The following is a 25,867-nucleotide window of genomic DNA, read 5'->3' on the forward strand; positions in this document are numbered from 1 at the left end:
TTCAGTTTTGCCTTTAATATCATTCCCTCAAGTGAGCAGTCTGGCTTTATTTCCTGGAGGATGGACTGGTTTGATCTTCTTGCAGTCCAAGGCGCACTCAGAATTTTCCTCCAACACCACAGTTCAAAAGCATCGATCTTCCTTCGCTCAGCCTTCCTTATGGTCCAGCTCTCGCAGCCATATGTTACTACGGGGAACACCATTGCTTTAACTATGCGGGCCTTTGTTGTCAGTGTGATGTCTCTGCTCTTAACTATTTTATCGAGATTTGTCATTGCTCTTCTCCCAAGGATTAAGCATCTTCTGATTTCCTGACTGCAGTCAGCATCTGCAGTAATCTTTGCACCTAGGAATACAAAGTCTTTCACTGCTTCTACATTTTCTCCCTCTATTTGCCAGTTATCAATCAAGCTGGTTGCCATAATCTTGGTTTTTTTGAGGTTTAGCTGCAAGCCAGCTTTTGCACTTTCTTCTTTCACCTTCATCATAAGGCTCCTCAGTTCCTCTTTGCTTTCAGCCATCAAAGTGGTATCATCTGCATATCTGAGATTGTTAATGTTTCTTCCAGAGATTTTAACTCCAGCCTTGGATTCCTCAAGCCCAGCTTGTCGCATGATGTGTTCTGCATACAAGTTGAATAGGTAGGGTGAGAGGATACAGCCCTGCCGTACTCCTTTCCCAATCTTAAACCAGTCCGTTGTTCCGTGGTCTGTTCTTACTGTTGCTACTTGGTCGTTATACAGATTCTTCAGGAGGCATACAAGATGACTTGGTATCCCCATACCACTAAGAACTTGCCACAATTTGTTATGGTCCACACAGTCAAAGGCTTTAGAATAGTCAATAAAACAGAAATAGATGTTTTTCTGAAACTCCCTGGCTTTTTCCATTATCCAGCGGATATTGGCAATTTGGTCTCTAGTTCCTCTGCCTTTTCTAAACCCAGCTTGTACATCTGGCAATTCTTGCTCCATGAACTGCTGAAGTCTACCTTGCAGGATCTTGAGCATTACCTTACTGGCATGTGAAATGAGTGCCACTGTTCGATAGTTTGAACATTCTTTAGTGTTTCCCTTTTTGGGTATGGGGATATAAGTTGATTTTTTCCAATCTGATGGCCATTCTTGTGTTTTCCAAATTTGCTGGCATATAGTGTGCATTACCTTGACAGCATCATCTTGCAAGATTTTGAACAGTTCAGCTGGGATGCCGTTGTCTCCTGCTGCCTTGTTATTAGCAATGCTTCTTAAGGCCCACTCAACCTCACTCTTCAGGATGTCTGGCTCTAGCTCACTGACCACACCGTCAAAGCTATCCCCGATATTGTTATCCTTCCTATACAGGTCTTCTGTATATTCTTGCCACCTTTTCTTGATCTCTTCTTCTTCTGTTAGGTCCTTGCCATCTTTGTTTTTGATCATACCCATTTTTGCCTGGAATTTACCTCCAATGTTTCTAATTTTCTGGAAGAGGTCTCTTGTCCTTCCTATTCTATTGTCTTCTTCCACTTCCGCGCATTGCTTGTTTAAAAATAATTCCTTATCTCTTCTGGCTAACCTCTGGAATTTTGCATTTAATTGGGCATATCTCCCCCTATCACTGTTGCCTTTTGCTTTCCTTCTTTCTTGGGCTGCTTCTAGTGTCTCAGCAGACAGCCATTTTGCCTTCTTGGTTTTCTCTTTCTTTGGGATGTATTTTGTTGCCGCCTCCTGAACAATGCTGCGAACTTCTGTCCAGAGTTCTTCCGGGACCCTATCTACTAAGTCCAGTCCCTTAAATCTATTCTTCACCTCCACTGCATATTCCTTAGGAATATTAGTGAGCTCATATCTAGCTGATCTGTGGGTCTTCCCTAATCTCTTGAGTCTGATCCTAAATTGTGCAAGAAGAAGTTCGTGATCTGAACTACAGTCAGCTCCAGGTCTTGTTTTTACCGACTGTACAGATGTCCGCCACCTTTGGCTGCAAAGGATGTAGTCAATCTGATTTCGGTGTTGTCCATCTGGTGAAGTCCATGTATAAAGCCGTCTCTTAGGTTGTTGGAAGAGAGTGTTTGTTATGCAGAGTGAGTTGTCTTGGCAAAATTCTATCAGCCTCTGTCCTGCTATGTTTTGTTCTCCCAGGCCATACTTACCTGTAATTCCAGGTGTCATTTGACTGCCCACCTTAGCATTCCAGTCTCCTGTGATGAAAATAACATCTCTTTTAGGCGTGTTGTCCAGTAGGTGCTGCAGATCCTCATAGAACTGCTCTACTTCAGCTTCTTCAGCATTTGTGGTTGGGGCGTATATTTGGATCACTGTGATGTTAGATGGCTTGCCCTGAATTCGAATTGAGATCATTCTGTCATTTTTTGGATTGTGTCCAAGCACTGCTTTAGCCACTTTACGATTAATTATGAAGGCTACTCCATTTCTTCTGTGGTCCTCTTGTCCACAGTAGTAGATCTGGTGGTCATTTGATGTGAAGTGGCCCATTCCAGTCCATTTCAGTTCACTGACGCCCAAAATGTCTATCTTGAATCTTGACATCTCACCAATAACCACATCCAATTTGCCCTGGCTCATAGATCTTACATTCCAGGTTCCAATGGTGTGTTGATCCTTAGAACATCGGATTCGCCGTTCACCACCAGCACCGTCGGCCGCTAGCCGTCCTTTCGGCTTTGAGCTAGCTGCATCATCACATCTGGGGCTAGTTGAACTCATCCTCTGTTCCTCCCCAGTAGCATTTTGACCATCGTCCGACCTGGGAGTCTCATCTTCTGATGGTATACCGACATATCTCTGGTTGTACTGATCCATTTAGTTTTCACAGCAAGAATACTGGGGTGGGTTGCCATTACCTTCCCCAGGGATTGCATTTAGTCTGACCTCTCTGTCATGACCTTCCCGTCTTGGGTGGCCCTTCACGGTTTAGCTCATGGCATCATTGAGGTGCTCAAGCTCCAGCACCACGACAAGGTAACAATCCTTTGCTGAAGATACTTAATACTACAACAATTTTAATGATGATAATCTGACCAACATTCTTTAACCCTAATACAACATTTTTAATAACTTAACATTAAATCCAGATCTTTAAAGGCAAATAACATCAGTCAAATCCTTAAAGCAAACCAGATAAAAAATTTCCAACCCTTATCCCACTTCATAATAAACCAAAGCAATTAAATATCTCCACAGTATGCTCAGAGCTTCCCTTTTAGAAAAATCAGCCAGTCCAACTGCTCCCCAGCCCTCAAAGATTCCAGATTCTTTTCCTGGCATTCCACCAGGAGATCAATTGCTTGCAGGTCACTCTCTCCCTTGGTTTTCTCCAAGCTCTTTCTGTAATTCTCCTCCAGCATCTTGCAAATAATTCCACTCTCAGTCTTGGAAAAGTCATTTCTGTCACTCTTAAATTCTTCAGTTTCATCCACCACATCCCCAGCCTGAAGACACATTTTAGATCTTACAATGTCCCATATGTCTTGCATAAAAGCACAATAAAAATCAGAGGAAATCTGCTTGAAATCCTGGTGAAGTTCAGAAAAGATCTGTCTAAAATCCTTCATGTCTCACACAGTAAATTCCCTTAGAAGCTTAATCAATGAAAAGTGAAAGTCGGCAGTTTGTTTATGTGAAGTGAGAGTGAGATAGCAGACAGTTCTCAAGGGAAAGTGAACAGGAAACTGATTAGCTGATTCAATATGGGAAAAAGGTTGGTATCTTCGAATTTAACACAAAAGTACTAACAGGAGAACAATTGTTTAGTCTCAATCTTAATTTCCTTTAGAAGGAAAACAAATTCCAAAACTTAAAAATAATTGTTTTTTTTCTTAAGAAGTGATCCCAGAAATAACTTTAGGCACCAAAAGAACCAGCTTCTCCTCACTGTTGAAAGCCTCTCTTGGGGTACATATACTTAAAAAAAACCCTGAAAATTGGTGATTAAGAAGTGGGGTGGCTGGACTTAGTGTCAAGGTTACAGCGTGGCTTGGAAAATGGTGAAATTCTGTGCCTCCCAGCTGATCGTACCAGGTGAATGTGAAGCTCAGTTTGCAATCTTCTGGCTACAATCAGCCTTTCGGAGAACAAATGGGGTGATTTCTGGAATTCTCCTTGATCCGGAGAACATTTTCGAGCTTCAGGAAGACCTGTTTGAGCTGGAAAATCCACCTTGCTGTCAGTTTCGCCCGCCGAACCAGCGGGCCCATCCATTCAGTCCACCATTCCCACAGGAAGCCCATGTATGGGAGGTTTTTTGAAGAGAAGACTGTGTTTGTGAGGAGAGCAGTTGGGCTGTTTGATTTTTTTAAGAAAATAGCTCTGTGTTTATTATGGGGATATGTAAATGCTTTGGTCTATTTTGAAGTGGGGTAAGGGGCTAAAAATATTGATCTAGATGGTATTTTGGATCATTTTACTTATTGTTAATGATTGGGATTAAGACTACTAAGGTTTTTAAAAAAAATATTCATGATTTTTGTATTAATTATAATGGCAGACAATTTACACACTTTTTATTTTTGATCTTTATTACAGTAGACAGGAATGTATAGTAGTAGGAAAAGCATAATTAAGTAATTGTTATCTTGGGGTAGGGAGGTTGGTTAGGTGATTTATACTTTTTCTTTTCTTTTTTTTAATATAAGGTGAGGGAGAATTGGTATTTAGTGATTTTTATAATGTGCTAAGGGGTTGGCTTATAGAAATGTGATTTTGGTTTAATATCGAGTAAGGGATTGATTATGAAAAATTGCTGTATATCCTTGATGTTTAAAGTCAGAAGTCATTTCTTTTTGTAATCTATTTTAAAAAAATTCTCTTGTTTTTTCACACTTCTTTAGTTCTTTTTCTTTTCTTTTGTAGTTTTTTGTTTTTCTGTATCTTTTATCTTTTTCTGAAATTTAATAAAATTCTTTTTTAAAAAAATTCATTCATCTCTCTTGGATGGCCCTCCTTTTGATTTACACCTATAGAGAATGTGTTTGCATTCTCAAGTGGGACTCGTTTATCTTTCTTTCCTGCAATAAGAGTTACTAAGTATGTTGACAAAGCACTTTCCCTACCTCCTCCTCCTCTATTTTTTTCAGTAGCTGGTTCTCCATATTGGGACCCGAGAAATATAGTCAGCCTCACTGCTGTTATCACTCATACGTCATTTAGATGTACATACTGTACACCTGTTGGAAAGTCACACCTGGTTTCCCAGTATAGGTGCGCACAGCAAAACAATACATTTTCAAAACAGGCAGGTAGGCCAATCTCTATGTCAGAGATTCTAGCCATGATGGTTAAAGTTTACTTGAACATATCAGAAACAAACAATGAGGGTTGACTGTTCTCTAGATGTCCAGCTTGATTGTTTCCTGGAAGTTGGTGGCTCTTCAAAAATAGTATGCTAAGCAATGGTGGTAATTTAGATGGTCCCCAGCCGTAACTGCGTACGACAGGACTTTATGTTTGTCCAGAGAATCTTCACTTCAAGGACAGTTCTTCAGGTCAGAGCTACCACCAGACAGCCAAGTGCTCAACTTTTTAAGCCAGAAGCTTAGGAGCCTATCTGAAAAGCAGCCAGTGGAGAATAGTTTCACTCATTGATTATCCTAATACTTTGACTCCTGTCATGGGAGGATGCTGAATTTTCTGAGAAAGCTCCAAAACAATTGGGGCCACCTGCAAGGAAATTCATCACCCTGAAGCATCCACAAAGGAGCACAGCCTTGGACCTGACGGTTCTGCTTAGCACCGAACACCACGGAAGAGAAGTCTCCCAAGGCTCTCCAAGCACTGCTTTGCTCCCGCTGCTGAAATGCCTAAGATACTTACAGACTGCTGTGGGAAGATGCCGGAAAAACGATCAGTAGGGCAGCCGCCAGATAGAGAGCCATCCCCTCCATGGTAGTCCCGAGGGGCAGGAGGGGTGGCGACAACTCCAGTATTTATCCAGAGAGCCTGCTTCGAAGCCAAGCCCCTTTGCAACTGCTGAAGGTTTAATCAGTGCACGGGGAGGGGGAGGAGCTTGAGCAACCAGGGAATTTCAGAGGAAATTAACCAGTGTCTTAAAACTCACAGTGGTTTATTTGTCTTCTCTCTGTGTGTTCAGTGCAATTGCTAAATAGCATTTTTGTGCAATCTGTTCTTGATATTCGGCTAGCAGGTGATACGATCTGCAAATATCCCTTTATCTTGGGATCTGGAACTCACTCATCTTGCCTCCCTCCCTCATGCACGCATTTGGAAGGGGCTTTACGCTAGTCCAGTTCTGGGGTACAGCTACTCACCCAAAGTCTGTCCCTAAACAGATCATAGGAAGGCTGTTAAGGCAGTGTTGCTGCTGCTGTTGTTTCCACAGGTTTTTGGAACAGGAAGTGCCACTTATTTGGAGGCACCTGCTTGGGGGTTTGGTGGAATGGGACTTGGATGAAGATTTTTGGATGTGGTTCTAATCATATGTTTAACTATTTTTTATAGATGTAAACAGGCTGGAGTGTCTCGTGAAGCAGACAATGCACAGTGAGGAAAGAAATGAATGACTCAACAGATAAATAAATAAGCAAGCAAGCAGTAAAGGAATGTGCTTCACTGCAGTTACCTTTTTACTCTTTTTATGGCTGGGAACATCTTGGGTGACTGTTCTTCTAAGACAGTACCACTCAGACAGTAACAATATTCCCCTTTCTCTCTAGTGGATTGCTGTCAGTGCCAGCAAGGGCAGTTTTTGAGAGCTAGAGGTTTCTGAATCTCTTTGCAGTCATCTTGTAGTTACCTGGAAGTTTATGACCAAATATGGTTGCCCTCGGTCTTCCCATTTTCCTTTTCCCAACCACTACCCTTGAAGCTACTGCAGTGTCCCATTTCAAGTTACTCCCCTACCTATCTCTGCACGTATGTACAATATTTACAGCATTCAGACTCAAGTAAGGACAATTAAAATCAGCAAACTACAAGAATGCATTTGTGAACATTTTATTTCAAACGAATGGGAATGTGTGCATAACTATAAACAAAATCAGCATGATTAGGATGAAAGTATTTTCCAGAAAAACAAGCTTGCTATTCCTGAGGGCTGGTCAGGGACAACAAAAGGACAGAAAATTCCTGGCTTAAGCTAAACTGAAATCAATCTTAACCAAGCACAGGGATGAGAAAGCTTGCATCTGATATTCCATAATCCCAAAGTTAAAGTTGCATTGGCATTTTGAAGATACTTGTTTCTTTTGAAGTGATATATGAAAAGATTTGGTTTACAAAATTAGGTAAGCGTTTCAGGCATGGAATATTTTATAATCTTCACTTGAGGAACAATTGCATGTGGGTATTCAGTAGGGCCCTGGGCAGATACTATTTTTGACTCCTCCCAAATTTGGGTCATGTAGAAATTGGTCTATCCCCTCGGTCCCTCCTGAGCCATACCTCAAAAACCATACATCTCAAGATTTGAGGAAAAGAAAGTTTCTAAGATGGAACTAGACGTCTCATGAAAATCTATATAGGAAACGTCCATATGGCTTTGGGAGGGGCCGAATGCAGAGCAGAGAAGAGGAAGTGACTGTGGTGGATTCCCGTGCCTCCGCTAGTTCTCAGGAAGGAGGGAGCACATTCCAAGGAGATAAGAGGACTCGCAATCTGGAGAGTGTTGATGGGAAAGCAAAGAGATTCAGGATAGCTCCACCCTAGAGTCTCCCAGGTTATTTCCCCTTAGCTCAGGTAGAGTAGCTTTCATCTGGCAAGATTCTGTCCGTACGGTGAGAGCAGATAAAGAACCAGAGTTGGAATGGACTGACTCCTCATCGTTCTTGGGCTGGGACTGACAGTGACTAAAGCAACTAAATCTGATCCACAACAACTCTATGCCTCTCAAGTGCCCTCTATAAATCCAGACATTGTGAATAAACACCCACTTGGAATTCCACAGGAGGAAAGGGAGCATGCTTGAAGTGGAGAAGCAACAGATGGGTCAAACATCCTTTGCAAGCTGCTTTTCTGCTCCCAACTGGGTCCTCCTAAATGTACTTTTATTAAATAAGGAGAGCTTTCGGGGTTTGGTATGCACACTCATGTGCAGATGTGCTTCACCCATTGCCTTCAATCATAATATGGTTTGTGTGGTTTTGACTGAGTGTGGTGTGAACCAAGACTTTGTATTTTGCACTTCATGGATTATGGCTTAGTGTATTATTTGAATATAATCAATTCTAATTTATTTAATAAAATGTAAAGTGTAGTATGTGAACCAAAGCCTACATTTATCTGTAGGAACAACTGCTCCTTTAATTAAATCTTTCGAGAATACAGTTGAATCTTGCAAGGTCAGCACATTATTAGCATCAACATTATTATTAATAATAATAATAATAGTAAATTATATTCCACCTGACTCTCAATGTCAGTGTGCGTGAGTGAGTGAGGGGTCTGCTCCCTGTTTATATACAGTAGCGTGCCCTGCCAGTGTTGGTGGGGGTGTGGTTTTCTCCTGGTAGTTCCTTGATTAGGGTGTTCTTTTCTGCTTGATTGATTGTCTGGTGTTAATCCATGCTTGTCTGGGTGTTGACAGCTGGAGAGGATATATTCTGGTCTTTTTGTTCCCTTTGTAGCTTTTTTATTGTCTCTTTTGAATGGTGTGTAAATGTGGTTTATCTCTATGTGTCTGTTGTTGGCTGATTTGATGCCAAGCTTCTGGAATTCTCTAGCGTTTTTGGATTTAGCTTGGTCTAGGATGCTCAGTTTCCTAGTTAAAACTATGGATGAGTCTGTCCATGTGTCATGAGATTAAGGAGTTTTCATCCTTAACTACACCCTTAAGGGAGCAAATCACACCTCCACCAACACTGGCAGGGCAAGCTACTGTATATAAACAGGGAACAAACCCCACACTCACTCGCACTGATGATGTTAGCTAGATGGGAATGAAACGTCTGCAAGCAAACAACCAAGCTCAGAGAGCATTAAGGACTCCACAGTTCAACCCTGAGCTACAGATACCCTCTTCTATTAGAGCATAGTGAGCTCTTGAATTTTCCCCAAGTAAACCCTCACATGGAAAACTATGCCTGCCCTCCCACTGAAAAAGCAGGTCTAATTACCCAAGAGTGTCCAAAGATACCTTTGCATCTTAAGCGTATTTTGTCTTACATGCTATAGTTCTCAGTAGGATTATGCGCAAGTTACAAAAACTGGCATTTTCTGGCATGGTCTAACTATGTGTTTAATTAGAATGCACATTGGAAGTCAAATGGGCTACAATTATTGCCAGATAAAGTGTATCAACAAGTCAGTTAAGAAGCATTTTATAAGTTACATTTCCTTCTGCACATCAGTAAACAGTTAATCAGAAAATATCCTTCATCCGGTGGTTTCCAGTAAGAGGTTTTCTTGGCAAGATAACGGGACAGCAAGGGAGCCTGGACAGTCTCCAAAGACAATCAATTGCACCATATCTACCTGTTTACTTTGACTTGCTGAAAAGTATGTTTCGGGAGAGGAAAGTGTTCTGTGACCTCTACACATGTGTAACTGCAAAGGTAGGTTGGGAGGTGGAAAAGGAGAGGCAGGGCCCCCCAAAGTGATTTGAATACTCAAAAGGAGACTCAGCATCCCACTGAGCCAGGAGAGTTTACTTCCATCCTCCTGAGCTTGTGGCAATTCTTAATTAGCTTGCTGTCATCATTCAGCAATAAAATAGCTATATTAAAGCTGACTGGTGTTCACAATGTCATAGAAGAATTTTCAGCATGTACTAGACTACCCTCCAGGTTGAAAGAAAATACTTTAAAGGGAAGATGAGTCCCTCTGGACAATTCCTGTGAATTACATTCTAAATTAGAACAATACATTTCCTTCATTTTGTAGGAAGCTTTGTAGCCAAAGGGTAAGACCACTTCACATTGTAGCATCTGTTGTTCACATGAACCAGAGTTTATCTCAGCTATGACCACCTGGGTATTCAGTGCAGCATCAACGTAGACTTGATGCTCACAGTTAGTATGCCATGTTTATCCTGTCTCTGACTAGGCTCCTTCTTGGGATGCATTCCAGCTTGGCGATGGGGCAGCCGGAACCCAGTAGAGGTTATTCCAGTATATGAATAATCACCGGGCTGGGTAAACTGGTGAAAGTATTGTTGCAAATCCCTGGATTACTGTTCTGGAAGATTTGTCTTGGGCCACTTCTATAGATTTTGCTTCAACATGTCCTTCCCACAAGACATATAGCAGAGGACATCTAGTGCTGTCATGGATGTTTGAATATGTATTAGTCCAGGAGTCCCCAACCCCTGGGCCATGGACCGGTACCAGTCCGTGGCCTGTTAGGAACCAGGCCACACAGCAGGAGGTGAGCAGTGGGCGAGCAAGTGAATTTACAGCCTGAGTATTTACCCATTGCTCCCCATTGCTCACATTACTGCCTGAGCTCCACCTCCTGTCAGAGAAAGCAAGCCCATTGGCTGCTATCTCCAAACGGCATGAAGAAAAAAGAATAAAAGGTCGGGAAAAAGAGGAAGCGCTTGAATCATCCCAAAACCATCCCCCCCCCCACTCCGTGGAAAAATTGTCTCCCACGAAACCGGTCCCTGGTGCCAAAAAGGTTGGGAACTGCTGTATTAGTCTATTTCATTCCTGTATGTTTTCACCTCAACTTTTTGGGTAGTAGTGAAGCTCATTCCCATCCAGCTAGATGGCAGCTCCTAACTTGGTTGATCTGCCCCCTCCTCAAGAAACCATCGCTGGACCCTATATACTGGATAATTTTCGTCTAGTCTTCCGCTTCCCCTTCATGGGGAAGGTGGTTGAGAAGGTGGGGGCACTGCAGCTCCAGAGGATCCTGGAGGAAGCGGATTATCTAGACCCCTTTCAGTCAGGTTTCAGGCCCGGATATGGAACAGAAACAGTATTGGTAGCAGTTATGGATGATCTCTGGCAGGAGCAGGATGGTGGCAGTGCATCCATCCTTGCTCTTCTTGATCTCTCAGCGGCTTTTGATACCATTAACCATGGTATCCTTTTGGGGCGGCTCAGGGAATTGGGGGTGGGCGGCGTGGTTTTGCGCTGGTTCACCTCCTTCCTCCAGGGCCAGTCCCAGTCAGTGGTGATAGGGGAGAAGAGGTCGGGCCCACAGCCCCTCCTCTGTGGGTTGCCGCAGGATTCAGTATTCTCTCCCCTCCTATTTAACATCTACATGAAACCGCTGGGTGAGATCATCTGTCTCCATGGGATGAGGTATCATCAGTATGCTGATGATACTCAGTTATAAATCTCCATCCCAGGAGAAGTAAGTGATGCTGTGGCTGCCCTTTCCAGGTGCCTGGGGGCTGTTGGGGTCTGGATGAGGAACAACAGGCTTAAGCTGAACCCTGGTAAGACGGAGTGGCTGTGGGTTAACGGCCCCTCAGCTCCTAGGAATTTGCCATCTTTAGTTCTGGATGGGGTTGCACTGCCCCAGACAGTCTCAGTGCATAACTTGGGGGTCCTCTTGGACTCATGACTCCTGCTCAAAGTGCAGGTGGCAGTCATGGCCAGAAGGGCCTTTGCACAACTTCGTGTTGTGTGCCAGTTACGCCCCTTCCTGGAGCGAGAGGCCCTTCGAATGGTCATTCACACCCTGGTCATCTCCCATATAGACTACTGTAATGCGGTCTACATGGGGCTACCCTTGAAGAGTATCTGGAAGCTAGAGCTGGTCCAAAATGCAGTCATGCGGGCAATTTTAGGTGCTTCAAGATCAGCACATATAACTCTTTTGCTTCGTGAGTTGCATTGGTTGCCAGTTTGCTTCCGGGTCCAATTCAAGGTGTTTATCACCTCTGATAAACCTTGAAAGCCCTATATGGCATGGGTCCAGGTTACCTATGGGACAGTCTCACCCCCGCTACATCTACCCGTCCCACCCCTATCATGCAGAGAGGGCATGTTGCAGACCCCATCTGTAAGAGAAGTCCATCTGGCGGGGTCCAGGAGGCGGGCCTTCTCTGCAACAGCTCCCACCCTTTGTAACATCCTTCCCCCAGAAGTGAGGTTAGCCCCCTCCCTCCTCGACTTCAGAAAACAGCTGAAGACCTGGTTTTGTTGCCTTGCCTGGAATAGGGAGGGGAAGAGCCATTCTTGGGGCTGGTTGCTTCCCTAGTTCTGCCGGGACCAGTTTTATTCCTTCATGGTTTGAATTAGATCCGCTGTGGCTTGGACTTTATTACATTTTATGCTAATTGATTATTGGTAGTATTTATGATTTTATTGAAATTTTAAGTTGTTTTTACTGTGAACTGCCCAGGGTCCCCCGTGTGGGGGAGATGGGCGGTGATAAAAATCTGATAAATAAATAAATAAATAAAATCTTGAAATGCTATGCTGGGTCATATGGCAATCACACACACACACACACACAAATTCCTTTCTCAGTCCTATGGGTGGTATGTGTCTTCCTCATCTTTGGTTCTTCTACCAGAGGCTTGGGAGTCTGAGGGTTCTGCACAGTATCTTAGCTGTTTCTAGCACTGTACTTTTCTTGACAGAGAGGTCTGATGTTGTCCCTGGGATCTGTTGGAGCCATTCTCCCAGCTTAGGAGCCACACCTCTGGGTCCTCCTACCACCACTGGGACCACTTTGGCCTTCACTTTCCACAACCCCTCTAGTTCCTCTTTCAAGCCCTGATACTTCTCCAACTTCTCATACTCCTTCCTGATGTTGCTGTCCCTTGACACTGCTACATCTATCACCACTGCTGTCTTCTGGCCCGTCTGGATCTGGAAGTCCCACAGGATCTTAGCCCTGCCTACATCTTACACCCTGCCACGATGTTTTGGACTGTCTCTGAGGCCTTTCTGCACAGTCTGCACCTTGGGTCCTGTCTAGTCTAGTGGACCCCTGCTTCTGTGGATCTGGTGCTTAGTGCCTGTTCTTGTGCTGCTATGATCAGTGCCTCAGTGCTGTCTTACAGTCCAGCTCTTTCCAGCCACTGGTAGGATTTCCCAATGTTAGCCACCTCAGCTATCTGTTGATGGTACATCCCATGTAGGGTTTTGTCTTGCCATGGCACTTCCTTGGCTTGATCTTCCTCCCATGTCTGCTGCTGCCTCAGGCATTCTCTCAGCAGCTCATTTTTGGGTGCCATCTGTTATAATGCTGGAAAGCGTTTGGCCTGAGAGATCAGAAAAAACATACACCAGGCATTTCTATAAAAATAAATGTATTTACAGAAAGCATAAAAACATAAACAGTTTCATATCCAGATATCCTGGATAGGCACAGAAGCTTTATAAGCTCATACATGCACACATGCTCTGAGTAGGACTGAAAGGAAGGCTGTGTAAAAGGAAACTAAACAAGTCCAGGCAAACTCCCCTCCAGGCAATTTCCTTATATGGTCATTTTTTTCACACCCAACCTGAGGATACTTAAGTCTGATCTGTTCACCCTGCCAGAGTGATTTGTTACCATAGTAACTTAGTGGCTTGGTCCTTGCAAAACAACCAAATGCCAACACCATCTTACTGATGTACTCCTGGATGCTCTGGCTTTCATCCAGGACAGTGGCTTTGACACTTACCAGACCCCACCCACCCTCTTTTCAGCTGGTGTACAGTCTCTGGGTGTTGGACTTGGGGTGGAAACCTCCGTACATTGTGAGAAGCTTCTAGGTCTTCACATTGGCAACCTCCATGTCCTCCTTTGGCCAGCTCACTATACCAGCATGGTATCTGGTGACTGGCAGGGCATCCCCTAACTCAGGAAGCAGGACTGTTGCCTCAGGATGTGTGTGTCTCCTCTTGGGAATGTCAGATGTTATACATCAAACAGGTGGTTAACACATGTTTCTTAGCAGGGCTGAAGAGGCATCCTCTGAACCCTTATGCTGTTTTGCTCATCGGATGCTTCAGGAGGGTGCAGCATATTTTCCGAGAATGGTCTCTTCCCACTGGAAGGAATGGGTTGTCCCTGCTTCCTTCCCAGAGAGATCCCGGCTCCTGGAAAGAGGAAGGGTGCTTCTAGGGGACTGGCAGAGGTTTTCCCCAGGACTGGACCTCACCAGAGCAAAGCAGAAAAATGGCCTCTGCACCACCACTGCTGCCTGGAAGATGCCCACTGCAACATCCTTATTTTATTAAAGGTGACATTTCTTGCTCTGCTGAACACAAGGCAGTACACAGAGTTTTCTCTCCAATTTATTTTCACAATGGTTGGAGTTGGAGTGGGCCAAGGGTCAGTGATTGATGAGAAAACCTCATCCAGTGAGATTCATGGTTGCCTGTAGGTTTTTGCTTTCCTTTTTAAAAATCTGAATGTCCCAAGTCCTCAGAGAAGGTGGATCTTCTCATTTGAACTGTTCCATTGGCATCCCACCCCCCCAAAAAAGGCTACCACATCTGGAAACGGTTTGAAGAGCCAGGCAAGCCTTGGCCCTGTTTGCCCAGCTTGCAACAGACTGCACCAGCACCAGCACCACCACCTTTCCTCTCTGTTTCGGGAACCAGCTGGGATCTGGGAGCATTCACCTCCCCCTCCTGAGCCTCGCTGAGATTGGGAAAGAAAGCAAAACAGAGCAGAGGATCCACAGTCCAAATTTATGGGCAGGCTGATAAACACGATTAAGGGGCCCAGAACTTTGATCATTTTGCTCTTTGCTTTGGAGAAATGACAGTGGGCAAGAGCCTCCCCTCTAACAATTTACAGTAAGTGTTCAAAAGGAGCACTCGGCTCTGAACTTTAGGGGGAAAGCTGATTCTGTTGTCAAAGAGAGAAGCAGCAGCCATGTTATCAGCCTTCAAGATCGGTGGTATTTGTTTATGCTTTAATAAATTACAGGTGCTTACATCGACTGACTTGATGTTCTGCCCAGCTCTCTCCGGTTTGTATTGCCTGCAAATTAACTTACAGCCACCCCATTCCTTTTATTGCCCTTCTTATAACAAGGCTAAGGAGACTTTCAACCAAGATCTAAAGTGTAGTCAAATGATGAGGAAGGAGAACCTTCAGAGCTTACAGGGGAATCCCCTTTGGTGATGTGACTGACCTGCAAAGAACAGGAATTTCCATTTTTCTACCTTGGCAAGAAGAGCCATTGCGGCATGCCTGATGGCACAAGGGAATGCATGATTGTAGGACGGAAGGAAAAGTTGTTCCCTCTCTCACACGCACACCCACATAAACACACAGGGATCTGGTGATCCCTGTGAATCTGAGTTTTTTCCTATCTCCTCCACCCAACCGTGCATAGTTCTTCATTCACCATCTCTCCTGAATTTGGATGTAAGAAAGGTCAGTAGGTAATAACTTGTTAGGACCAAAAAATGTTTCCCAAATTCTTCCACAAGCTCTGGAGGAGAAATAAAAACACATTGCTGTCCCAAGGAAACTCTTTATAAGAAGAAGTGAAAGTATTATGCAGATATCTCCAGCTGTGGAGTGCAAGTTAACTTAAACCATGCCATCCTGGGTGAGAAACTGGGTACGTTTGCACAAAGCCAGCTGTCAGAAGAAGGATGGCTGAAAGGTTTATGGGAAATAAGAATAACTGCATACACATTGGTCATTATTTTGTTAATAAAAATCCCCCCCCCCCCGTTTTACCCAAAGAATCAATGTCTGCATTTTTAAAATTGTATTTAAAACTGTATTTTCTAGGCTGAGGTGAATAATGAAACTTTAATGATAAGGCTGCGGTGTGGGGATCATGTACATGGACTGCAACATCCAAGCCTTATCTTGCCCTCCCCGCCCCCTTTTTCTTCTATCCCTATGCATTCTCTGAAAAGAAGCAGGACTTACATACCCATTTTACAGACGTAGAATTGGGCTCTCTTTAAAACGTCATATAGAATGCTTCTAGAAAACGACAGCATCAGGAGCTTTGCCTCAGAAACTAAAATATCTGCAGAAATATCTCTTTCACACCTAATTTGATTTTAAAAAGGTTTTTTTAGTTTTAAAAAGGGGGAAGAGGGTTCTGCTCCTAAGCTCAATGTTGGTCTTCAGTGTCATCTTTTTTCCCCAAGAATGTTTCTGGGCCCACATGGGCCCCAATTTTAACCAATAAAATAGTGAATGACTGTAACCCAGAGCTGTCTTTGGAAGTACGTCCATTTTCCAAATGGGATGGCACAGCAAATTCTGGGAGGGATAGCAATCTTAAATGTGATTTTGGTACATGGATGTCCTCTGACTAGACCCCTGCACCCTGAGAATCGTTTTGTGAATGTAGATCACTATAGCCATTTAATCAGATAACCCATAATATTACCTCAAAATTCTAAATGGACCCTCCAGCCCGAAATATCAGTGACTATAAAAGTTAAGATGACTGCATCACAAACAGCACAAAAATCTTTGGAGAATGCGAAGAAGGCAGGATGATATAATTTCTTTGCTGGATAATACCAAGAGTCATTTAATCCAACATTTCTTTTCCAATACAAACCCACTTGATATCTCTCTTAGTTCAAATAACCATTCTGTCTTCCTTGTAATTAGAACCTAGCATTCAGAACCACCCTGAATCAATGTAATGGTCTGTGGGAATGACCTTGGGAGACCGGAGGAAGAGCCACAGACTAGGCAACGATCAGGGAAGAGGCAGCTGAGCCCACAGAAAGAATGGGGGCATGGGAGATGTCGCAGAATGGTCTGTCCCTAGTTTCTTGGACTGTAAAGGTGAGGGGGGGGAGAGATGTACTTTCAGACTTGCAAGGTTCTGTTTATGTAACCTTACAATAAAAATAGTACTAGTACTCCTGGGTGTGCTTCTTGTCTGGACTACTTTGCAAGGCTGACAGTCTGTATGTATAAGTTGCAGATAACAACCCTGGCTAATCAATAGTGATGTATTTGTTTTCCGTGAAACTCTTGTCTGATTTATCTAAAAAAAATGTGCAAGCTAGTGATCATCAACAATACTTACACCATCCGTTATCTCTGCATTGTGCACTGATGCACTTCCTACTGCCAGTGAATTTTATGAGATGATCACAATGCTACTATTATAGGAAGGGTGAAATATGGGAATGAACAACATGGCAAGAAAGAAGATAAAAATAATATATAAGATCATTTAAATGTTTTTCCTTGTTGCAGACGAAGGCTCCAGGTTTTGGACAAGTTGAAGATAGCAGACCTTAGAAAAACAGAGTTATTCTTACAAAATTGCTCTATTATTGAAAAGTCTGTCACAGAGCCTGAAGAGAGAAGCAAGAAGTAAGTACCATTACTGATCTCCATCTTGTCATTCCAAGCTGCATTTTGCCAGCCAAGTAATCCTTACTGTTTTTAATTTTGGTTCTCACCTTATTCATTAATTTTAAATGGAGTTTATAAATACTTATAGATAAGTATTAATAATTGATTTTAATTCTCACCTTGCCCATCCACCCAGAAGACACTCCTGAATGAATCAGCATGCACGTTGGAAGTATGGCAGCTTACCCAATTAGTAAGTAATTTATGAAAACTAGCCAATGTTTAATTATGATCCCAGGCCTATGAGCTTAGGTTTTGCCAGTAAATCAGATGGCTCTTATTACCTTTCTCCCTGCCAAAAGATTTTTGCCCACTAATTAGTTTTATGCACGAATATGTCCACTTACTTGGCTGTTTTGTGCTTTTTCCCCCACCAAATGGATTTGGGTTATCGATCAATGGTCGATAGTTACCCCTGTGAATTTATGTAGATGCATCTCCACAGCATGTCCCTGGTCCACTAATTTAGTCACTTTATCAAAGAAAGCAATGAGATTTATTTGGCATGACCTGTTCTTAACAAACCCATGCTGGTTTCTAGTAATCACTGACTCAAGAGCACACCCGCACACACACATACACAAGTTACGATAACTCCCTTGTCAGCAGCAGAACTGGGAAGCCAATTAATTTCCTTTAGTTCACTGAAGTCCGCCTGACATCCCAACAGATGAGGAAGGGAGTGAATGATAGCTTGCTTGGAATGCCCTCTTTGTTGTTGTTTATTCGTTTAGTCGCTTCCGACTCTTCGTGACTTCATGGACCAGCCCACGCCAGAGCTTCCTGTCGGTCGTCAACACCCCCAGCTCCCCCAGGGACAAGTCCGTCACCTCTAGAATATCATCCATCCATCTTGCCCTTGGTCGGCCCCTCTTCCTTTTACCCTCCACTCTCCCTAGCATCAGCATCTTCTCCAGGCTGACCTGTCTTCTCATTATGTGGCCAAAGTATTTCAGTTTTGCCTTTAATATCATTCCCTCAAGTGAGCAGTCTGGCTTTATTTCCTGGAGGATGGACTGGTTTGATCTTCTTGCAGTCCAAGGCGCACTCAGAATTTTCCTCCAACACCACAGTTCAAAAGCATCAATCTTCCTTCTCTCAGCCTTCCTTATGGTCCAGCTCTCGCAGCCATATGTTACTACGGGGAACACCATTGCTTTAACTATGCGGGCCTTTGTTGTCAGTGTGATGTCTCTGCTCTTAACTATTTTATCGAGATTTGTCATTGCTCTTCTCCCAAGGATTAAGCATCTTCTGATTTCCTGACTGCAGTCAGCATCTGCAGTAATCTTTGCACCTAGGAATACAAAGTCTTTCACTGCTTCTACATTTTCTCCCTCTATTTGCCAGTTATCAATCAAGCTGGTTGCCATAATCTTGGTTTTTTTGAGGTTTAGCTGCAAGCCAGCTTTTGCACTTTCTTCTTTCACCTTCATCATAAGGCTCCTCAGTTCCTCTTTGCTTTCAGCCATCAAAGTGGTATCATCTGCATATCTGAGATTGTTAATGTTTCTTCCAGAGATTTTAACTCCAGCCTTGGATTCCTCAAGCCCAGCTTGTCGCATGATGTGTTCTGCATACAAGTTGAATAGGTAGGGTGAGAGGATACAGCCCTGCCGTACTCCTTTCCCAATCTTAAACCAGTCCGTTGTTCCGTGGTCTGTTCTTACTGTTGCTACTTGGTCGTTATACAGATTCTTCAGGAGGCATACAAGATGACTTGGTATCCCCATACCACTAAGAACTTGCCACAATTTGTTATGGTCCACACAGTCAAAGGCTTTAGAATAGTCAATAAAACAGAAATAGATGTTTTTCTGAAACTCCCTGGCTTTTTCCATTATCCAGCGGATATTGGCAATTTGGTCTCTAGTTCCTCTGCCTTTTCTAAACCCAGCTTGTACATCTGGCAATTCTCGCTCCATGAATTGCTGAAGTCTACCTTGCAGGATCTTGAGCATTACCTTACTGGCATGTGAAATGAGTGCCACTGTTCGATAGTTTGAACATTCTTTAGTGTTTCCCTTTTTTGGTATGGGGATATAAGTTGATTTTTTCCAATCTGATGGCCATTCTTGGGTTTTCCAAATTTGCTGGCATATAGCATGCATTACCTTGACAGCATCATCTTGCAAGATTTTGAACAGTTCAGCTGGGATGCCGTCGTCTCCTGCTGCCTTGTTATTAGCAATGCTTCTTAAGGCCCACTCAACCTCACTCTTCAGGATGTCTGGCTCTAGCTCACTGACCACACCGTCAAAGCTATCCCCGATATTGTTATCCTTCCTATACAGGTCTTCTGTATATTCTTGCCACCTTTTCTTGATCTCTTCTTCTTCTGTTAGGTCCTTGCCATCTTTGTTTTTGATCATACCCATTTTTGCCTGGAATTTACCTCCAATGTTTCTAATTTTCTGGAAGAGGTCTCTTGTCCTTCCTATTCTATTGTCTTCTTCCACTTCCGCGCATTGCTTGTTTAAAAATAATTCCTTATCTCTTCTGGCTAACCTCTGGAATTTTGCATTTAATTGGGCATATCTCCCCCTATCACTGTTGCCTTTTGCTTTCCTTCTTTCTTGGGCTACTTCTAATGTCTCAGCAGACAGCCATTTTGCCTTCTTGGTTTTCTCTTTCTTTGGGATGTATTTTGTTGCCGCCTCCTGAACAATGCTGCCAACTTCTGTCCATAATTCTTCTGGGACCCTATCTACTAAGTCCAGTCCCTTAAATCGATTCCTCACCTCCACTGCATATTCCTTAGGAATATTAGTGAGCTCATATCTAGCTGATCTGTGGGTCTTCCGTAATCTCTTTAGTCTGATCCTAAATTGTGCAAGAAGAAGTTTGTGATCTGAACTACAGTCAGCTCCAGGCCTTGTTTTTACCGACTGTACAGATGTCCGCCACCTTTGGCTGCAAAGGATGTAATCAATCTGATTTCGGTGTTGTCCATCTGGTGAAGTCCATGTATAAAGCCGTCTCTTAGGTTGTTGGAAGAGAGTGTTTGTTATGCAGAGTGAGTTGTCTTGGCAAAATTCTATCAGCCTATGTCCTGCTTCATTTTGTTCTCCCAGGCCATACTTACCTGTAATTCGAGGTGTCATTTGACTGCCCACCTTAGCATTCCAGTCTCCTGTGATGAAAATAACATCTCTTTTAGGCATGTTGTCCAGTAGGTGCTGCAGATCCTCATAGAACTGCTCTACTTCAGCTTCTTCAGCATTTGTGGTTGGGGCGTATATTTGGATCACTGTGATGTTAGATGGCTTGCCCTGAATTCGAATTGAGATCATTCTGTCGTTTTTTGGGTTGTATCCAAGCACTGCTTTAGCCACTTTACTATTAATTATGAAGGCTACTCCATTTCTTCTGTGGTCCTCTTGTCCACAGTAGTAGATCTGGTGGTCATTTGATGTGAAGTGGCCCATTCCAGTCCATTTCAGTTCAGTGACGCCCAGGATGTCTATCTTTAATCTTGACATCTCACCAATAACCACATCCAATTTGCCCTGGCTCATAGATCTTACATTCCAGGTTCCAATGGTGTGTTGATCCTTAGAACATCAGATTCGCCGTTCACCACCAGCACCGTCAGCCGCTAGCCGTCCTTTCGGCTTTGAGCTAGCTGCGTCATCACGTCTGGGGCTAGTTGAGCTTATCCTCTGTTCCTCCCCAGTAGCATTTTGACCATCTTCCGACCTGGGGGTCTCATCTTCCGATGGTATACCGACATATCTCTGGTTGTACTGATCCATTTAGTTTTCACGGCAAGGATACTGGGGTGGGTTGCCATTACCTTCCCCAGGGATCGCATTTGGTCTGACCTCTCTGTCATGACCTTCCCGTCTTGGGTGGCCCTTCACGGTTTAGCTCATGGCATCATTGAGGTGCTCAAGCTCCAGCACCACGACAAGGTAACGATCCTTTGCTGAAGGGAATGCGCTCTATTTGCATTAAAATTGTTATTAGCCCCAAGCAGTATAATTTGATGCAGTTGTAAGATATGTGAATTTCTATTATCTGGAACAGTTTGGGTCCTAAGACTCAGCCCCCCCCCCCCCCAGTATCGAAGCTGAGGGTTTGCTCTCCTGGGTTACATTGCTGAGGGTGGCCTGTCTGCTCTTTAATATCCTTTTCTTAGGACATCCTTCTCTCAGTTTCAGTTTCTGCCGTTCCAAGCGCTATGTTTTAATTCCTCTAACTTAGTATTAGCTGGCAGAAATTGCTCAAAAATGGCAATTACTGTATGTGCTGTCAGCAACTCGGTTTTGCTATTAAATCCATACCAGACTCAGGGCAAGGCGTTTTTGATCTAATATCCTTCCCGGCTACTAAGATCATCTCTCCTCCAGGACAATCAGTTCTTCACCCTCCCTATCTAATATAGGAGGGACTAGAATTATTAGAAACACTAAGATTCAGCTCACTCAGTGACACATTTTGACTGTTCCCGTATAAGTTGTTTAGAATCAGAACAGGTATCCTGCCTCCTCTCAGTATATTTTGTCAACACTTCCTGGTTTTCAGCTTGTTTTTCTCTTAATCTTTTCCTTTTCAAGGTGCTAACTGTATTTCTGTTAGCGTTCCCCATCTTAGAACTGAAAATAATAGTATTGTCATCCATGGGACCCCCAAAAAATCAATCGGGTAAAATCTTAATAGAGCATTACACTTATAAGTCACCATTTTCTCTGTGTTTGTGTGTGCCTTAAAATTAATGGACAGCTATCTGGTAGTTGTGGAGATCACAATCTCAACGTATTTGAAGGGCACCAAATTAAAGCAGCGCATTGATCTTGTAGAAGTTCCATTCGTTTCAAAAAGTATTTTGTGCAGGAAAAGCTCTTCCCACTTAATGTCTATTTTTTGTATGCTCCATCCACGGGAAGATGCAGGCGTATGAAGCCACCCCACCCTCTGGCATTTCTTTAAAATTTCTGATGGAAATAAGGTGTGCACTTCCTTTGGAAACTTAAAAACGTTGTCACTTTTGGTACATTTTAGCCAGAATGCCCAAGTGCACCCAAAGCCCACTTTTATCTAAAGTCTGCTCAGGCTGTTCTCTGCGAGCGATGATCTGTAATCTGCCCAGTAAGCCAACATATTCTTGCCCACATCCCACCAACAAGAAGGTCCATGCAACATACTGACTCAGCTTGTGCTTCATGCCTTTAATTTCTTGGTTTACTATTTCTTGCTGTAATGGTTGCCTATTCTAAAACACTATCAGACTCATGAGCAGGAATTCAAAGATATCTGATTTATTAAAGAATAGTATGCAGGATCACAGAGAAAGCTGAGAATGATAAAAACATGCCAAACGCAAACTAAAAACCCTTGGTGCAAATGAAATCCCTCCCCCCCATAGAATCTTCCCAAATTCACAATCCCAGGTGCTCCTAACGGTTTCTGATGGTCTGCGGGAAAAGTCCTTGAACAGAGAACATAACCCAAACACATTCCATTGTAATGAACACAGATACAGAGCTTGGTACAAGGTTTCACAGCAGCTCCCTCCCAAACAGAAACGCGCATCAGCGCCATGGCATGTGAAACGTTACGATGTATACTGTACATTGAAACAGTGAACATGACATACTGCCCCCCCAAAAGAAAGAAAAGACTAAGCAGCAGGCTTCAAAGGGTAAGCAAGGTGGAAACGGTGAACTAAATCAGGAGCATTAACATGGCGGGCAGACACCCATTCAGGATGAGGAAAGTGTTTCCATCGGACCAGATACTGGAGGGTGCCTCGAAGCTTGCAAGAATCAATGACCTCCTTGACCTCAAAGTGCTGTTGGCCATCAATCATGATCGGAGCAGGAGGAGGAGATTGAGGATGCCAGTGTGAGGAGTGGTGGACAGGCCTGAGCAAGCTGCAATGGAAAACAGGGTGCAAGCGTTTCAAATTGTGAGGCAGGTCCAATTTAACAGTAACTGGATTGATAAGACCAACAATAGGGAAAGGACCAATGAACTTGGGAGCAAGTTTTTTAGAGGGTTGTGGTGACTTGATAAATTTGGTAGATAGATACACCTGATCCCCAATCTTGAAGTCGTGTTGCAAGGAATGATGCTTATTGGCTTGAAACTTGTAAGCAGCTTGGGCATCAGCCAAAGCTTGTTGAATCACCGGCCAGGAATCAGACAGCTTAACAGCCCAGTCCGATGCAGGACATGTTTGGGAAGGGGGTTGTGGCAGTTCAGGGATGGGAACAAAGTCGTGACCAGAAACCACACAAAAAGGGGTTGCCCGGTACTTTGATGGACAGCATTGTTGTAAGCCACTTCAGCAAAAGGTAGTAACTCCACCCAATCATCCTGATGGTAGTTAATGTATGCTCTAAGAAACTGTTCAAGAGTGGAGTTTAAAATCTCAGTAGAACCGTCAGTCTCAGGATGGGAAGACGTGGACAGCGCTTATTTGGTGCCAATCAACTTTAAAAATGATTTCCAAAACTGGGAAGTAAACTGTGTCCCATGGTCACTGACCAAACAGGAGGGGCTACCGTGGAGGCGGTAGATGCGGATGAGAAATAGGCGCGCCAACTGCGGGGCTGACGGGATGGATGCACATGGAATGAAATGTGCTTGTTTGGAAAAAAAATCTTTTACAACCCAAATGACAGTTTTCTTCTGACTGGGAGGAAGATCCACAATAAAATCCATAGAAATCTCGTCCCAAGGATGGGACGGGCTGGCCACTGGCTGTAGAAGCCCCTGTGGTTTCCCCCCTTTTCGTTTTGATATGGCACAAACAGGACAGGAAGCAACGTAGTCTTTTACATCACGTCTCAAGGTAGGCCACCAGAATTGACGACGAACCAAATGCAATGTTTTGACAAAACCAAAGTGTCCAGCAAGTTTATCATCATGGGAATGCTGTAAAATCTCAGCTCTTAAAGTTTCGGGCACATAAAGGCGGTGTTCCACCCACGCCAGACCGTGACACTTGCACCTTTTCTGTGCTCTTTGTAGCTCAAGCTCAATTCTCATAACTTCTGTTTAAGGGCTGATTGCATGGAACCTCTTTCTTTCATGGGTTTACAACAGTCAGGTCACACCTGTTAGAAACGTATAGCAAATTGCTCTCCAGGAATTATCTCCATAAGTTTATTTCAAAGAGCATCCCATGCAGGTGTTTAAAGCAGAAGTCAGCAGTGTGGCCCTACCACTGCAGCAGCACTTCAGTGGTGAATTGTGTTCTCTCCCTTTCTTGCATCCGCTATTTGACATTCAAAACAGCACATGACAATGACATTCCTGCATTCCAATTAATTACTTTTTTGTAGTTTCTTCCAGATAACAAACTATGCAATGAACTTAATTCAGCTGGCCAACTGAACTAATTCCTTCTTTTCCCCCCACCTCTAATCTTTCATTTGTATTTTTAGGACTCATTGATGCCATCTTGTTTCATTGGCTGTGGCTGCTACATAGCCACATGTGCCACCTTCCTGAGGTGTCCACAGGATCCACTGCATCTCACCATTGCAACACACATTTTTCCTCATTGGGGCATGTGAGTGATGTCCTGACACATGTACTTACATGGGAGGAGCTTGCACCACAATGTCATTTGCCCCCTTGCCATCCCCTGTGGCTGATGATGTGCTGCCTTCCCTCATCAGAATTCAAGGCAGTTCAGAGGAAAACTTCAATAAATGTGAGAACTGCAGCAGTGTTGTAATGTCTAAAGATTTTCTTCAGTGCTGCAATCAGCTATGCCAACCCCCAGAATATTCTATTCTAATCCATAAGTTGAGCTCAGTGACTAGACTGGCATAAACTTTGCTGCCACCACCAGCAATCTCAAACCTTCCCTGGGCTGATGTGCTGTCCCTATTTATGGTGTATAAGGGGAGTTGAGGACAGGGACTGATGGATACCAACAGCCTTCCTGCTTGCCTGCCTGCCTGCCTTCCTGTCAACAGCCAATGAGAAATCAACTATTAGGGAAGAGGCGAGTTTTGACAGATGGCTCAGCCAGCAGATTTAGCCATCTGCCAAAACACACTCTGATGTATTGCAATGTTTTCTGTGGGTGCATTCAATGAACATTTTGTAATGATTAAATTGCATCACATCATTTCTATCTGCAAGGATAGAAGGATGATTCTGCTTTCTTCAGCCTTTCTGCTCTGGGGTACTGGAAGAATACTTCCTCTAAGTGGATTTGGGACATGCCAGGATGGTGCTGGGGAAGATTGGAAGGGAAACTCCCATTGTGCAAGCAGAAATCACTCAGGAAGTGCCAGATGTAGCCCAATAATTGTACAGTTATTCCACTCTTCCGTTAAAGAGCTCCCGAATCCCAAAGGAAGTTTTGGGTTACTTCTTATTCAAGCCCTGCTTACAATTAAATGCTCCAAGATCAGTCATTAATCTATTAGGAGTTAAGATCGTATCCAAGCCTAAGCACATGGAACTGAAACCTCTGCCTTCAAAGCAACCCATTAGAACTTAGATTGTATGTTTTGTTGGGTACAGATTTATCCTCACGCAGTTTGTAAAGGGCCAGGTAATATCCATCCATCCATCACTAAAACAGTTCTTCAGAATCTGCCAGAGAACTTCAATTATTGGATCGATCAGAAGAAGAAAAAATAATAATCCTGAAACGTCATTGCTTATTAACAATGCACAGGACACCAAAG

General features: G+C 43.5%; 1 protein-coding gene across 1 annotated transcript in view; it reads right to left on the reverse strand.

Annotated features, from left to right (window-relative positions):
* The window catches only part of LOC134490976 (complement C3-like), a 98,834-nt gene extending 92,935 nt beyond the window's left edge, over window positions 1–5,899 (reverse strand). Inside the window, exon 1 of the mRNA XM_063294379.1 lies at window positions 5,814–5,899. Coding sequence (XP_063150449.1) covers window positions 5,814–5,884 — 71 coding nt within the window. The 5' untranslated portion in view covers window positions 5,885–5,899. The remainder of the gene's footprint in view (window positions 1–5,813) is intronic.
* Between the last annotated feature and the right edge of the window lie 19,968 nt (window positions 5,900–25,867).

Source organism: Candoia aspera, chromosome 2, assembly GCF_035149785.1.
Source record: "Candoia aspera isolate rCanAsp1 chromosome 2, rCanAsp1.hap2, whole genome shotgun sequence".
NCBI lineage: Eukaryota > Metazoa > Chordata > Lepidosauria > Squamata > Boidae > Candoia > Candoia aspera.